The following is a 17,323-nucleotide window of genomic DNA, read 5'->3' as shown; positions in this document are numbered from 1 at the left end:
GCTAAAAATGGTACTCACGAAGAGTACACACATACACTGCTGAATCTGTTATCGACTTTGTCCCAATAGGGTATATGCAGTAACAAGAGATATATGCAATAACATAAGGTCACATCAATATGGAATTGATGCTATTGATGCTTTCACTGCCATCAAACAATTCTTAACACATATTCTGTTTTTGGTAATAATTTTTTTAAAAATCCCTTAAAACAAAGACTGTGATATTCATTTTGTTTCTTGTGTTTGTCAGAAACTTCGCTCTTTCCTTCTGGTATACAGTGTTTTAGCTTTTTCCAGGTTTTCATCTCACTTACTTTTCGCTCACCATCTTACTATCATTCATCGTTTCTGTTGTTTATTTTTCTCCTTTTCTATGTACCTCTGTCTCTTTCTGTGCCCAGATCTGACGGCATGGAAAGTATGTACAGTTTTGTATAAATATCTTGGGCACCGCTGTCTAATCAACAGAGTGAAATAATTCACTTCTTTTTGTCCACATACACAGCCATCAATGCAGACCGACTGAAATCTGTCAGTGCTGAGCTCTATGTGGAAAAGGTTTTGGGGGAAACGGAGTATTTCATAAAACACAACGGTGTCCAGTGAACTTGTTAAATTTTCAAACACATATTAATCAGAATGAATAATGCTGTTGTAGACAGCGTTATGGCATGCACATTTTCACAGGTATCACACGTCACAGTTGCTGTGTATTGATTGTGCTTTTGAGAGTAGTAGTATATGCTGTATATAGTATATGTTGGCATCTCTATGTATACAATGTGCATGAATGCTTTGAGTATTGAGTAGGGCTAGGTGTCATCTGAAATGTTTGGATGTTGCTGTTAATATTTAAATATTTTCTTGTACTTTATGTTGAGAAATGTAAAATGTTTTTGTACGAACCCATTTTGTTCATTTAGTCATAGAAGGTAGAGTTCAAAGTGTTAAATATTGTCTAAACACAAATATACATGCGAAAAAAATTACCCCGAAAAGAATGGTCTCTAGCTGGCATTTTTTAAAATTAAAGCAGCATGTGTTTGATCAGAGTAAGTCAACATTATCACCAGTTTCAACTTTTATTTGTTCAATGCAAACATTTGGCACTGAGGTGTGAGCTGTGACATCCACTCTGTCTTAGGAATCTGTGTGAATATTAGTCTTTGCTGTATTGGTTCATCTATTTGCATTAGTGTGAGAGTTCTTTGTACCCTTTTCCTTGAAGTATACACACACACACACACACACACACTCCTGACATCTCTCCCTGTAGGCCAGACTGCAGAGTGCTCGGGGCCATGTTGTTTTGTTTTCTGACGGACAGACAGAAAGAGGAGAGGAGGAAAAAAAGGGACTTACCCTGGCCAGTGATTACACCAGTTTGACACCACAGACAAGGAAAGGGGTGGGTGGGGAAATCAGTGCACGAAGACAAGTGAAAAAGGAACTGTAGAAAAAGGTGTCTATATGATATGAATAACAATGTATGTGGCGTGTCTCCCTGGACCCTGATAACCTGCAGACCAGAGCCCAGTCCCTGTGACAGGCTGGCCTTTGTGGTCACTTTATCCTGCCTGTACACTTGTAAGGTAGAGCTGGGATAATCGCACCTAATCTAATTAAGGCTAAAGGGGCCATGACTGCGGCTGGCCAGAAGCAGACTGGGCACATACACACACACACACACTCACACAACAACAAACACAGCTCAGCAGCTAAATCCTGTTTGCATCAGAAAAATAAGGTTGTCATATTGATTATGCAGATGAAGGACTAACGGGGCCTAACTGCCTCTCAGCCAGCCAGTTACAGCTGACACAGGCTAAAGAAAGAGAGAAATAGAGAGGGGAAGAAAGGATTAGAAAAAGGTTTAGCTCTCTCTTTTCCTCCTATCATTTTACATGTGTCATTTTAGGTTCAAAACAGCATTGTTCATGTTGGTACTTAGTAATGTTGAGACCGATGGTGTAAATGGGAAGTGTTTGGGCAAGAAAGACTTTTAATTTCCTGTTAGTTACTACAAATCAAAAGAGGGTTACAGTGGTCCCTTATAAGTTATTCTGTCTGCTACAGGGCCCATTTGAACGCATTTAAATTCCTACTTCATAATTGTAGTTTTGTAACCTGTTCATCAGCAGTTTGAAATATGAAACTGACATATAGACAAACAAGTAAACAAATCCACAGATTTATACAGCAAACAATAGGATAAGAAAAGAGAATGAGAAGGACTATGATAAATCCATATTTCTCAGTGCTTTGGTTATACTGCAAATAACAAACTATCAGTCAATCTGTTCATTATTTTTTCTGATCAATCAATGTCACAAACATAGTGACCTTGAGCTCCCACAATTCAAATGTCTTGTTTTGTCTGAATAACAGCCTGACACTCAGATATTAAATTTCAAATAATATACAACACTGAAAAGCAGTAAAGACTTGTTTGATAGGCAGGGACAAATAAATATTAGCTAGTCCCTTAACAACTTAATGGATCAACCACCTAATTGTTATCTGGGTGTGCTTGCATGTAAGGACATGTTGTGAGTACATGGCGATTAATAAAATATCTGTGCGCAGATACGTGCATGCCTTATGTACACACTGGCCTTCAGGTGTGTGTGCGTGTATTGTGTGTGCAGCCAGTCGGCAGCCAGATTGCTATTTGCCCCTATAGAAAGGCCTGGGTATTCTCTGGATGAGGCTGTGATGTACAATTGAAGGGCAGGATTGAAACTGATTACCTTGTTAACTCCTGGCACCCACTGGCAGCTTGAAATAGACCTGAGCACCAGGGCCTGATTTGCAAATGAATTACCTCTCGCCTGGCCCTCCCCTTCCCTTCCCCTCCATTCCCCTGTCTTCCTCCCTCTCTCTTCGTCCTTTTTTTTTTTTTTTTTTTTTTTTGTCCATTCAGTGCCAAGATCATCTTTTTATATTGTGCCATGACAGATGCTGTGCTGGGCTGCCATTGTTCCCCATCAGTTTTTCTGGGAGCCAAAAGATTTCCACATGTGATTTTAACACAAGCATCCCCCCTGCTGTATAGCCCAGTGCTTTATTCTTTGTGTACCAGTACTGCAATCTACAGAGTTCTGGAGCAGGCGGAAATGTTGAGGAGCGTCATTGTCTCCAGCTCAATAATAGAGAGGTATTTCTCTGATTAGGAAAGGTTCTAATTGGGAGATATGAAAAGGACCGCTGGCTATTGAAGAAACCGGGGGGAAATTGATTGCTCTCCATGTCTCCCTTTTGCTTTTTCTCTCTCTGTCTTTGTCCTGCTCTCCCTCTATGTAACACACTAAAAAGAAGTCAATTTCCTTTAAAAACTTGGCCCCAGGATTCAATTCCCTTAGCTCTGAGTCTGTGAGTATATGCTGACAAGAGGTGGATATGGGCGGTCTGTAGGGAGACACGCTCTGTATTAAGAGGGTTATCTGTGTTCAAATATGAGTATATGTGTGTAGGTAAATTTTTTTTTTTCCCTAGCTCAGATTGAAGACTGAGTGAAGATGGTAACGAAATAAACGTGAACCAGGTCCTAAATACATGCACATGGCCCTATACCTCTACTTAAAGCGGCGCTTTCTTTCTTTGTTAATGTTGTTCTGTTTTTCAGACCTGGCATCAATATTAGCAGAGACTGATGCATTCAGGCCTCTTTTCAGACCTGACAGATTTTATTAATGTGAATTGTGCTTTTGATTGAGTGCTTACTGTCCAGTATTGTCCTGCTATCCTGTTTCACATAGTAGCAACTTGTTGTGTTATTACAGTTTACATTGACTTGAAATACAAATTATTGAAGACATAGACATGCCTTGAAAAGTTGAAAAAGCATATTAGAAGCAGGTTATCTCAAAGTTTACCTGTGTTGCAGAGTGACAGTGCACCTGTTTCTTATTGTTAAAGGTGGTAATGATGCTAATTAATCATGAAATGCACACTCATCCATTGAGGGAATACAGATCTTGCAAAAATGTAGTCCTTAAGTTCAAGCTCCACAAGTGTCTCCAGCACTCTTTCACTCATGTGTTGCTCATATGCGGGTGCCAGATATGGGCTCCATATAAACAGGTGTGTTTGTGCGTTACAGGAGCAGAAAGGCAAGCTTATAAATCAGCTTCTTCATTTCTTATTCCTCCTTTTCTGACATTTTTACTGACTGCACTTAAACCTCCCTCAGAGAAACATAAAGTGCTGAATTTGTTAGCCCTGTTTTAATGGACTGCTTTTCTCTACCATTTTGGGATTATGCTAAAGTACAGCTCCCTCCATTGGGAGGGATGGGGGGGCCAGCTTGTGCAAATATATGCGTGCATGTGTGTGTGTGTGTGTATGTGTGTGTGTGTGTGTGTGTGTGTGTATGTGTATGTGTGTGTCTCTACGTATGCTGAATTACATAGAATGCATAGAAGCACAAGTCTGTTTTGTTCCCTCTTGTGTGTTCTGGATAGAAGAGTGACAGCGCCTGACTTGCCCCTGTATTATCCTTTCCTGTGTGTGTATGTGTGTGTGTGTCCTCCTCCAATCCTCCTCTGCTGTATAAAGCCCTAAGAGGTAGCTCTGATAGTACACACACAAGAATACAATTTCAATTTCAATTGGCAGGCCTGTTAAAAGGAGCTATGGAGATGGCAATCAGGCCTGGGGGAAAGCTGAGCTCCCCGTATTATCGTGCTTGTGTGTGTGTGTCTGTCCCTCGACTGCTTAATATCAAGCTTTTGCCTTTTATTAGTTAAACAGGCAGATGTCATCGATGTGGACTGTGTATTAGTGCATTGTGTGTTTTATTTGTGCGTGTGCGTGTGTGTGTGTGTGTGTGAGCATGCTTGCTCTGGTGTCCCCATCACATTGGCTCTTTAATAAATACGCCTGCCATCCTATCAGTAGTCAAACAACATATGAATGCTCAATGACACGCTTGACAAGGCATGCAACTGTGGCAAATGGGACACGCACACAGACATTTACACACACACTCACTCTCTCTTTTATGAATGATGTCTCTTTCATTGCATAATAGTGTCCTGTCTTCCTTTTGCCGCTTCTCTTTTCTGCTGCTGTCCTCACTATCTCTGACTGATATCTGGTAGAGGCCACACTGCTGAAGACCACAATGTTATTTCTGCAGCTAGGGCATACCAGGAAAAAGACAGAGGCATACTTCAGAGAAAAAAAGAAAATAGCTGTGTAAAACTAACATGGTCACAGGTTTGTAATCTTGCTGATTTTAAAACAAGGATGATATTTCAATACTAAGGAGTTTAGTGCTATCAAATGTGAGGCTGCAGTTATTTTAAAGAGAAACACTAATGGTTGTTGTGGTAATACTGGATCAATACAGCAACAGAAAATTACATATAGATGTAAACATAATAATGACATATTGAATATAATGCAACCAGGGATAAAACTATTAATGAACTATTAATCAAAGACGATGATCAATTTGTCAATATGCAGTGGTTCATCACATATGGTCTATTATTCAGACAACTCATTACAGTTTTGGTCGCCAGTTTTTTTTTTGGTTTTTTTTTCTGTTTTCTGTCATTTTATAGATGAAATTTCTAGTTGGTCAATGCGGGAAATAATTGAAGAGTGAATAAATTTAATTGTTAGTTGATGATCTTAATTTATTGAATGAACATGTCGTTAAAATTGTCAGCCTAAGATATTTTGCTGCCTTGGCTGTTAGGTGTAAATTTTTGCAGTTCATGATGGTAAATTTTTAAATTATGAATGTGAAAGCATGCAAATGTCTTTAAATTATCATTATTATTGTTTTTAAAAATTACAATGCAGAGATATGAAAAAGGCATAGAAAAACAATTAGACCTGCTTTTACTGCTTACAGGTGTTGCTTGTAATGGACCATTGATTTGTTGCAGTCACATATAGGGCACAATTAAAGCATTTAATATGGCAGTGGAAGTGGACCTGTCGAAGTATGCCTGATATAATGTGGTAAACCTGGCCAGCGGTAGACAGTGAAAGGGTTAAAGCTTCCACACACCGGACAGTGGGCCTGAGAGGTAATGCATGGCTGATGAGTGCTGGGCTAATGGGCAGCTCTGTTAGCTGGAAATCAAATGACTGCCTCTGCATTTTAAGTCCCTCTGTCGCCTCCATTGACTGACTAAAGATATTCATCTCTGCTGTGTCAAGGGGTGGGGGGAGAGGGGGTTCAAGTGAAGAGAGGTAGAGAAAGAAAAAGAGAGAGGGGGAGGGCATCTTAGAAAAACCTGAAGACCTAATGCAATTATTAGAAACTTGACCACAAATGACAACTCATCTGGTGCTGGCCGTGTAATTAATTGTCTGCTTGTAGGAGCGCTAGGGGTTTGAGCGGGTGAGGGGCAGTGAGGGTGGGGTGAAGTGAGGCAGAGGAAAGGAGGCGAGTGATTGGGAGAGGGCACAGCGACAGGTGAGGAAAGATTCAGGGAAGGAGATGAGGGTAGGATGAGACGAGAGCTTAAAGATCCTCATTAGAGTGCAAGAGCCAGAAAAGGGTTTGGACATGGTGAAACAGAGCATGTGCTGTGAGTGATGGCTGAAGAAAGAATGCATGGAAGAGATGACAGGAGGAAAAGTGCCATTAGAGTGGATACAAAGAGAAGATGAGAGGGGGAAAAAAGAGCTGCAATGAGAAAGCAGAAAAGTGCAGACGGTGTGATGGATCCAGTGACCATGTTAAATTGGTCAGTATTGACCTTGCCAGAGCTCAGTTTAACACTCTGGCTTGTTTGTCCAGTTTAACTTAATTGACCTCACATAACTAATTACCATTTCCTGGAACAACAGTGCATTCATCTCTCCCTGCCTCTGCCCACCCCAAACCCAGCCTCATTCACTTGCCATTCTCTGCTGTCAGGCTGTCTTTCTGGTTTGTAGCTTCTTCAGGAGGACAGAAGGTGTACCCTGCACCCTGCACACACACACACACAAAAAAAAAAAAACAAAACCGTCAAGCTTCCAAATAGTTGAAGGTTGAAGGTCCAAACACTGCATCATTCAATTTTTGATAGATAATATAAATATATATATATATATATATATATATATATATATATATATATATATATATGAAATTTCTAGAGCTGATAATAATTCTGAACACTAAGATCCCCTGCAGTGCTGCTATTTGTTATTCTCCCATAGTACTGCATATGTGTCACATTATCTTGTAGTTTTTTTTTTTGTTTGTTTGTTTTTTTACCTGACTTGCTCAGTGGGTCAGTCCCAGAAATTTCTAAACACTTTTCTGACGCATGTCATGCCACAGCCTAAAAGACTGAGTGATGGGAACACTGACAGCTATGTCTTGCGATTTTGCTTGCGTAGTAATAATGAATGCATTTGCCAATTGGTAGACCACAGAACACAAATAACTTGATTTAACATTCAGACATTTGAATGCCAGAGCTGATATTCGCCCTTGTTTGAATCTTTGAAATACAGTTTTGAAATACTGGCATATATTGAGACACCAAGAAAAAGTATTTTGTTTGGGTAACTATGAAATGGATGATGACTGAAATCCATTTAGAAGTAAATGATTTTGACAGCCTTCTACCTAAAGCAGCTTAGCTTTGGAGAACAATTTGGGGTTCTTTTTCCTGCTTTAGTGTTATCTTACTTATCTTACCAGCAAATGAACAATTTATTATTGATACTGTATTATTGACAGTACCAAGTAATATCTCAAATGTTTGGGACTGCCATGCATTCTTAACATGCCAGATGGAGCATTGCAAACCACTCTCTGCTTCATTGCTGTCTTTCCATTTCTTCACTGTTTTCTTTCCTTCTATCATTCCCTCAATCCCCTCCCTCCCTCCTGCTGTGTGTCAGGGCGATAATGTGCTCCTTTGGTTGTAATAAGCAGGCCACAATGTCTCTGAGGCCTTGTGCTACACCACCATTACTATCTGGCCTTCCTCCACTACAAATTGGATGAACAGGCACTGACACATTTTCAATATTATTACATTAAACCAAGTGGATTTTGATTGATAACCTAATATTGGCCTAATGCAAAACATCAATCATGGCAAGTATATTAATTATTTAATATTGTGGCGTAATTCAGAAATCGATGCTACCTCTGCGTTGAAGGCACAGAGTACAGAGAGAGGGAGAGAGCGATAAGGAGAAAAGGAAAGCTCTGTCCCTGAAGACTTCAGCAGATTATACGATGTTTTGAAAAGAGAGATGAGGTAAAATGTTGTGTGTGTATGTGTGTGTGTATGTGTGTGTCAGCTGTATGAGTCTAATGGATAGAGTGATCCCTTCGGCCCTGGTGCAGACAGCACTGGACAACTTGCCCTTGATGAAGTCAGGACAACAGATAAAAGAGCCGGAGATTAAATGCAAGTGAAGAGCTTAATAAAGGTTGATTCACAAAAATAAAAGGCAGGGGGAAAAAAACATGGGTATAAAAAAGGAGTGCAAGGGCAGAGAGAGGGAAGAAAGAAACGAGAGGAAGTGAGTGCAGGAGGAGGGATCGAGCGCTGCATCTCCCCTGTGTTAGATTGTTTCTCACTAATTGCGCTTCATTAGCGGATTACACACACTGTCACCACGGTAACAAATGTCTTGCTGTCTGGTTGCCGGGCGCCCGTCATGTATAATGAATGTGGCGGGGTGTTTGTCAGAATGTAATGTAATTACAGCTAGATGAAGTTTGCCTTAAGTGGTTGACTTGTCTGCATGTGGCTCATTGACAGAGCACAGAATAAACAAGCAAACATCCTTTCTTCATTACGGTTTTCTTCTTTTCTAGTCCTGACTTACTTTTGTTAATATTTGTGTCTGGCATTTCTGTCATTCCTTCATACCATTATTTAGAAATGTTGATGATGTGGGAACGGCTTTGGTTTGTGGTCACACTGGATATGGGACATGGCTTGATGGATGGATGGATGGATGGATGGATTGAGGAATGAAGGGAGAGGGAGGTGGAGGATGGGATGGATTAGACAGTATGTAATTTTAGAGATGGTGTAGATTTACACTGTGATGCTGCTACTTGCATTAGCAACTGAAGCCTGTCGATAAGACTTTCTCCCTCTCAGCACACACACACACGCACATGCGCCACGACCAGGGTGAGGTTGTCAGTAATGGGGGCCAGAGTTGGTCGGGGGTGGGTGCTGGGAATGGAGAAGGGAGCTGTTTGTGTTCTCTTGATCTTTTGATTTCCACTGCTGCAAATTTGAAATGTGCCAAAATAGCATCTATTATTTACTGCCAATTTGCTCTTTTTAAAACTGACTGCCCCCCCCCCCCCCACCTTCACTTCCTCAGCTCACTGGTCTGCTGTTTCTACCCTGATAATCATACCCACATTTTATTAATTCACTGATAATAAGCTTCCAGTTCCTCCTCTGTAGTTGGAAATTATTATTAGGACTGCCTGCAGTGTGGTGGCAATATTGGTTAACCTCTGTCTGGTGTCAATGTAAACACACACTGCACTTCAGTCTGAAAGGTTAACAGGATAATTCCTCATTGTGTTTTTTTTAACATTTTGATTAACCAAAACATTTTTGATGTCATCACGATCAGTTTTTCTCACTACCATTCCCTTCCTGCTCACGCTAACTCAAACTGAAAGAGAGTTTGATGACTGACAGTTACTGACTTTATTCCAGCCAGAGCTGAAATGATTAGTTGGTTAGTCTATCAACTTAAAATTAATCTACAAGTCATATTTAAAAATCTGTATAAGTCTTCTTTTAATTCACTGGTTTCAGCTCCTTAGATGCCAGTATTTCTTTGTCATTTATATATAATAAAAAAAAAAAACTCATTGTCTTTAGGTTTTGGACTGTTGGCTAGACACAAGACATTCAAGACTTTTTGACTCCAGAAACTTGTGGTTACAATTTTTATCTATTTCCTGAAAATTCTATAAACCAAACAAATGAATGGTCAAGAAAATAATAGATATTAATTATTAATAACAGTAACAGTAACTGTTGCTCTAATGTCAGCTTGTCAGAATCAGCTAGTAGTAATGTTCAAATTAAATGTGTTAAAATATTTAGGAACTGGTGTAAAAGTTGTTTAGTGAACTCACTCCCATAGAATCTGTTTTTCTGACTGTGTGTATTGTTCAGTGGGTGTGTGTCTGTGTGCGCGTGTATGTCTGCAAAAAATGCTCTTTTTATTAAATAATGTTTTGTGTCTGCACTTTATTTACAGTGGGGGAAATGTGTTGTTGTGTTGCAGGGATGCCGGGATCATCAAAGGCAGATTAGAACATCTGGTAAGTTGTATTCGACACCCTCCTTTTATCCTGCACATACGTACACACACACACACATACATGCACACACACACACACACACACACACACACTTTGATATCTGCATTCTTAATGAAACCTCCGGAATTGGAGCTGAATACCTGCAGCTACAGACAGGGAGAGAGAGAAAACAGAGATAGAGAGAGGGTAGTTTCTCCCCTAGGGCCAAGTCCAGCCTTTATTTTAGCTTCATTTATCTTCACTTCTACCCAAACACACATGTACACACACACACTCTGTTCTCCTCCCATTTTTCTGCATTTAGTTGTATGTTTTTGCAGGATTTTTTTTTTTTTTTTTACATGTGTAAATACCTGTTTGCACATTGATGTGTGAATATATATATATATATATATATATATATATATATATATATATATTTTTTTTTTTTTACCTTTCAGACATACTGTACACTCATACACACACATCCTGCCTACTTCCTCTTAGCTGTACTTTCTTCTGCCAGCATGGGGGCTTTTCCACAGTCCTCTCCCGTTGTCAGAAAGACCTGTGCATCGAGGACCTGCTGGGAATGCTCTCCTGGGACACCCTTGAAAATTTAATGGCCAACGTTTCCTGCGTTTCTCTTGCTACTTGCTTTAATATGGGGTCAGAGTGCTCTGCAACAAAGTGAAAAGGTTCTTTCTCCTCTTTTTGGGTGGGAAGGAACCAAGGTTTGATGTGCCCCATATTCCAGGGGATGAATTATAGACAGGGGTCAGTGAGGGTCCCGGCTCTCTGTGGATGTCACATGCCCTTCCCTCCCTTGCCTCCCTGCATACTAAACTGCAGCTCCCAGCACCCTACGCAAATGACCCCACGCCCCACCACGTGCTACGTAAATGACCCTGAATATACCACACAAATGACTGACCTCGAAATTCAGGCAGCTCTCAGTAACTCTCCACTTCATCAAGTAACAGATCAGATACTGTTCACCTCAGATTTTGTTTTTGTAAAACTCCACGGGAGAGTTAATGTTATTATAATGGTAATGTTATTATGCACTGTATTTATAATTAAGGTGGAATTGGGAACAGACTAAGATGTGGGGTTGTTTTGCCTGGATTTTGCTCACTGTTTACATTAAAACTGTTGCAAGTTGTAGAAATGTGAGCTAGGGCCATGTACAGCAGCCTATTTGGCTGCTTCCAAACAGATGATCAGGAGTTACCTCTATATCAAATTGTAGAAATCACTAGTGCATGTGCCATTAACACTTTTTTTTTAACAACACTGCTAAAGTTTTTGAGAGCACTGTTTCGCCCATAAATTTCTCAGTCAGAGTTCACTTAAATAAAATGGCAGATATTAAATATAGTGCACGATATAGTAGTGCTCTAGTTTGGAGAGGTATGCGGGTAGGTCTGAAGGTGTGATTGATGTAGTATGCCATAAAAGATAGTGTGAATTATTCAAGAGAAGATTACATGCATAAACAGCATTAATCAATATGTGTATGGGCATTTATATCTTGGCAGTCATTAGGTAGCCTGTGTGTGATGGTAAAATGAGTCTTCCTCTTAAGGGCAAGTGGAGGAATGTGAGTGACTTTTTGTAAGACATAAGTCATAGTGGGTCAGTTTATTATGCAAATATATCTGTATACTTTATATAAAAGAAGATTCACAATTGATTTGTGTATCATGTTATCAGCGTATAAAAATTACACAGTGATATACAGAACAGTCAGAATGTGAACTTGATTGACTTTTACACGATCGTGTCCTGTCAGGGATTGATGTTACGTCCATGACGACATTTTGGTTGATGTTGGGTTTTCTTGGCAGGGGTTTGTGCAGCTAGTTTGCATGTGCATGTGTGTTTTTACATAGTTTTGACTAAGGGACAGATTATATCATGTTCATGTTTGATTCGTAGTTACTGATGTATCTTTTTACTCATCAGGACGGCGCAGGTGTTAAGCACAGTTACACAAACACCAACCACGCACAAACACACATTTGTATGTTCACTAGTGAAGTTTTTTTTTTTTTTTTTTTTTTTTGTATATATGTCTTTGAGAATTTGAATGCCTGAATACTGAGAGTTCAAATTTATGGGTGTGTTTATGCTTATGGGGAGATTGCACCCCAGCAGTCAGCTGCCTGAGGAGTGCAAAACTCTGATTAAGATTCGGAACAGAGAACTGTAAATAATAGAGCTCGTCTCCCTCTGAGATAGAGTTGAAGAGCTGTTCAGTGTTGTTTCCCTCTATACCACACATGTATCCCTGTGGATTTTTAAGCAGACGTTTATAACGCTCTGTTGATGTATTTCTCTTAAGCTTAATGCATCAACCATATTAACACACACGTTAACCAAGAAAATTAAATAAGGTCTTCATTGAGGAGCCACTTTATTTATTTTTTTCTAAAACACTACCTACTTGCTAATATTTAGTTAAATCATCTGCAGAGAATCTCAGCAAATGTTTCATTGTTTGCTCATAAGAAAAATTGTAAAGATTTCGCACTGATGAGACAATCAAGCTGTTCAAATTCTTGTGGTGCTTGATATTTTTGTCATGAATACCAACGTTACCTCCTCCTGTTAACTCTATGAGTGAATGACTGGTGCAGTAATTAGATGAGCAATTAAGATTTATGTAGTGAGATTTATTGTTCATGTTTTTGTTTTTGTATTTCAGCAGATTGACTGAATCATGCGATCAGTGGCAACACAGGAAAAAAAAAAGACTGAAGTTAATTGCTCCCAGTGCTCTGCGTTAGCTTCTGCTTTTTGTACACACATATGAAGCACACACACACATGAACACACGTACACAACCACCTAAGTTTGAATCGGAGGAGTCCTTGCTCTGGGAGGAATGGAGAGTTGGGGAAAGAGGTGGCCTTAAGCAGCTAATCAGTCCAGAAAAACTGTTTCTTAGGGCGATGTAGAAGAAAACCAGCAGCTCAGTCAATACATGGAGAATCCGCCTCTTCAGGATTACTGGCTCAACCAGCAGATGTACCCATCGTTCTACTGCACAGAAGAAAGGGATGGAGGGAGATCTGTCAATGATCTGGCGATGGGACTTTGACTAGGGTGTTGTGTTAGAAGGCATGAAGGGCCAGTTTGGAGGTCAGTCCAGGGTTGCAGGTTAAGTTGAGGTCATACATTTACAGAAAACTGAAATGGCTAGCTATTCATTATTTCCATTTAGTTGACACATGACACAGATGTCCCACAATGTAAAAACGTTAACAAGGTCAACATTTTTTAGTTAGTTTTGTTTAGATGCAAGCGAATAGACTTAAAGCTGCAAAGGAAAATTTCCTTCTGAATTTTGCTCTTGGAACTTGTGCTTTTCTGGTATTTCACCCTAATTTTATTCAGAAATGGCGCAGCATCAAAAATTAATTTATGGAAGTTTGTGTGCTTTTATGAGAAAAGGTCAAGTAGAAATTTTGCGATGTCTGTTGGTGCATCACCAGAGTGTTGTATACATGGCTGGGATGGTTCATGTTGTCGCAGTGTCCCTTGGAGAGTTGAAGAGTTTAATGAGGCAAATAGACTTGTCGACCTACTGACAGACAGGCAGCAGCAGCTGTAGTTGGGACAACACACACGCACAATCAGTGTATGTTCCAGTAAGTTGATCCAGAGGAGTCTTAAAAAACAAGAAGTTACAGGGAGTTCAGATCTTGGAATGACACAAAATTGTTTTATAGTGCCTTTGTCTGTGTTGTCACACTTTAATTGTCTCATCGAACACATCCTCTTTATCTGTCTCTGTATCTACTTCTCTGTGTCTGTCTGTGGTTCTTCCTCTCTAATATGATTGTATAGGATAAAGAGGTGAAAACAGTCCAGAGAGGGAGATTCTGGACAGATAGAGGAGGATGAAGTGGGGGGGGGGGGTGTTGATAATCTGCAAACAGATTTCCATGCTTATTATACTAATGATTTCATGATATTTGATGTGGTGGCGGGGTTTGGGAGGACGTGGAAGCATGGGTGGAGGGGGAGGGGGAGGTGTCGTTCTCTCTCTCTCTCTCTCTCATCTCGACGACGCAGCTAAATGATGGAGTAATTTGAGTGACCTCTGACTTGGGGCAGGCCCGGACGTAATTGCATGTCATTCTGGCACAGAAGGAGGAGAAGGGGAGGGGGTGGCTCCACAAAATACAAAGTGTCACCCTGCCTTTCTCTTCTGTCTTGTATATCTCTTTTTTTTTTCTCTCCTTTTTATGTGTCCTCATCACTGTCTTGCTCTCTATCTTGTTGCCTGTCTCACTGTGGCTCGCTGCTTAAATGTTTCCAAAAATAAATTAATAAATAACCCCCCTCCCCCAAACAAAAGAAAGATTGCATTAATTTTCAAATGATGATATTACATTAAGCGCGGAGATCTCATATATCAAAACGTGAGAACTACTCCCTTACTGTATGTGCTTCATCTTAATGGTATCGCTGGATGTCAAGGGCATGGAGGAAATTAAATCGGAAAGTGCAGATAGACCAAAGAAGATATTATCTCTGGATGATTGCAGTTTTGATAGGTATTCCAGTGAATTTCATTTTCTCCAGATGGGGAGAAGATGAGTTAGCCTGCACATTTGCTCATTTTTCTTCTACATGATTTATGTGAGTTGAGTATAAAACTCCCCCCCCCCACACACACACACACACGCACACACACACCCTTCACCCTCACAGCCTGCCTCTGTATCGGGAACACATACATGCATGCACATCCACGCAAGTGCACATGTACACTTGGGCAGTAAATTACTGCCTTTGAGTTGTATCTTTGCTGAGGCAGTTAACATGAGCGTATGTGTACATAGTTTCATATGGTTGAACGCGGGCAAAGCGCAGTGCATGGGGTTTTGCACGTGCATGCTTTACTGTGTGTGTGTATTTGTACTTGTGTGTCTGTAGGACTACACGCACCCGAGACTGCAGCAAAGCCATCAGAGGGAATGATTCCAGAGAGAGGGGGCAGTGTCATTACTCAGACTTGTTTACATTCTAAATACGTAATGAAATCTTGTTGGTAATAATGACGGGAATAAAAGTTTGGGAAATTGTAAAAGTGGTGAAGTTTGAGAAATGAGCCCCGGCCTGTGAAATAGCATTTGGGGGCAGGAAACGACATTATTATGCAGTGCTCCTGCCTGCCTGAGACATGAAGATGAACTGCTGGCGGGCCATAAAATGCTGTTAGCCCTAGCCTGAAGTATGGCACATTGTAAAAGAGCCCTGATCCCATATTGCCATTATATATAAAAGTATAGCCATACACAACATTATTTTTCATATAAGATGAGCTCTGATACAGTGGCCCTGGCCCTCCAAATACATACACTGATAGGCAGATTTTTTTTTACCCTCCTTATAAAAAAATATAAATAAACATATTGCCATGGAACCCATCTCTGCCCTGATCTTATAGACCTCGATATTAAAAACAGAAATATTGCATTTTCGAGGGGCTCTGTTTTCCCCTGTCCTCTTTTGGGTATGGGATATATCTCTGTGTTTGTTTGGGGCGGGGGAGAGGAAGAGGAGTAGATGCAGAGGAAGCCTGAGCGAAATGCAACAAATGAAAGAAAATGGAAACAGATGAAGACTTTAAAAATATAATGAGATGAATATTGAGCACATCAACTGCAGAGTTAGTTGAGGTAGGTGGTGTGTATCTGTGTGTGTGTGCGCATGCGTGCATATATTGAAACTGTTTATTGACAGGTAATAATGGTTACAGTGGCGCAATTAAGATTTATGTTACAGTTGATTGGCTGATGATGTCACTGTCATTTTTTTTTCTCTATGGTTTTTTTCAGTACATTTGTAACTGTCAGGTGAGTTATTTCAAACCCACATTTCACTGGTTTATTCATTCTTTGTTCATTGAGTTTCTTTCCTTTTTTTTGGTAAGATATACCATTAAAGCAGGGATGATGTGAAAAAGCAGGATGTTGCTGGTTTGTTGTCATTTCTTTTTCTACTTTTGATATTAAAACTCTTGTTTTATAAAAGAGAGAGCATTTACTCTAGGAGCCGTTTCCAAAGACTAAGAGGATTTGTTTTTGTTTTTTTTTTGGTTTTGTTTTTGTTTTTTTTTTTTGCTCATTTTAAAATATTGTGTTTCATATTTATTATATTTAAAACAAATAATCTTCTGTGATATGTGGCCAAACGTCAAAGTTATAAAGTTGAATGTTTAAAATGACTCAGTCAATATTTGGTGATTAGTTATATGGTTATTATACATTGAAAGAATAATTATATAAAGTGAATGTATGGAAGATTTTGTGACTCAGAGTAACAGTGAGTTAAAGCAGAAGTATTTTCATCAGTTTTTCCAGTTTTTCTCCTGATAAAGGGTGTGAATCAGTGAGACGGCTGTCCAACCACTGGACCAGAATCTCCAGAGATGGCCTGTTTGGCCTCTCCAGATCTGCTTTAACAGGCATTTATTCATCCGCTGACCCACCATACTTTGTTTCGTTTGGTCGGCTGTGGGTGCGATATTAATAACAGAGCATGACTACAAATAGACGCAATTTCCTGTATGCGGTACCTCATTAAATGCAGTGTAGAATTGTTTTTAGCAAGCGGCGTGAGGGTTGTTTATTTTTCTAATGGGACATGTTCATTTTTGACTTGTAGCTGTGATGAAGTAAGTAACCGAACTACAGGCCTACTGTGAGCCTGCCATACTTCCTGTCACATTTGGGGCAAGAATTAGCCTCAGTCAGGGGTATGTGTGTCGGTGCTGGTAGTAATAACCCAATAATAGAGAGATTTTTCTCTGACAGTTACTGTACTTGAAAAAGAGAATCTTTATGGGTGTATCTGCACACCTCTCAAAGACACAGGAAAAATATGTTACCTGTGTTCTTGATAACACCTACGCCATGCATGCATGCATGTATGGATTTCACACAATTACTGCTCTACTTTTTTATGTGTATAACTGATTGTGATAGAGATTTTTGAATGTGGACAAACAGAGCTGCTATAAACACTTTCGTAGCCAACATG

General features: G+C 39.9%; 1 protein-coding gene across 3 annotated transcripts in view; it reads left to right on the top strand.

Annotated features, from left to right (window-relative positions):
* rsrc1 (arginine/serine-rich coiled-coil 1) overlaps positions 1-17,323 on the top strand; it is a 102,963-nt gene that overhangs the window by 28,696 nt on the left and 56,944 nt on the right. For all 3 annotated transcript variants that reach the window (XM_026329462.1, XM_026329452.1, XM_026329469.1), the window contains exon 5: positions 10,249-10,285. In XM_026329462.1, coding sequence (XP_026185247.1) covers positions 10,249-10,285 — 37 coding nt within the window. The remainder of the gene's footprint in view (positions 1-10,248; positions 10,286-17,323) is intronic.

Source organism: Mastacembelus armatus, chromosome 13 (assembly GCF_900324485.2).
Source record: "Mastacembelus armatus chromosome 13, fMasArm1.2, whole genome shotgun sequence".
In the NCBI taxonomy this organism is placed as follows: Eukaryota; Metazoa; Chordata; class Actinopteri; order Synbranchiformes; family Mastacembelidae; genus Mastacembelus; species Mastacembelus armatus.
The sequence above is the reverse complement of the archived record's forward strand: the minus strand, read 5'-3'. Positions and strand labels throughout refer to the sequence as shown.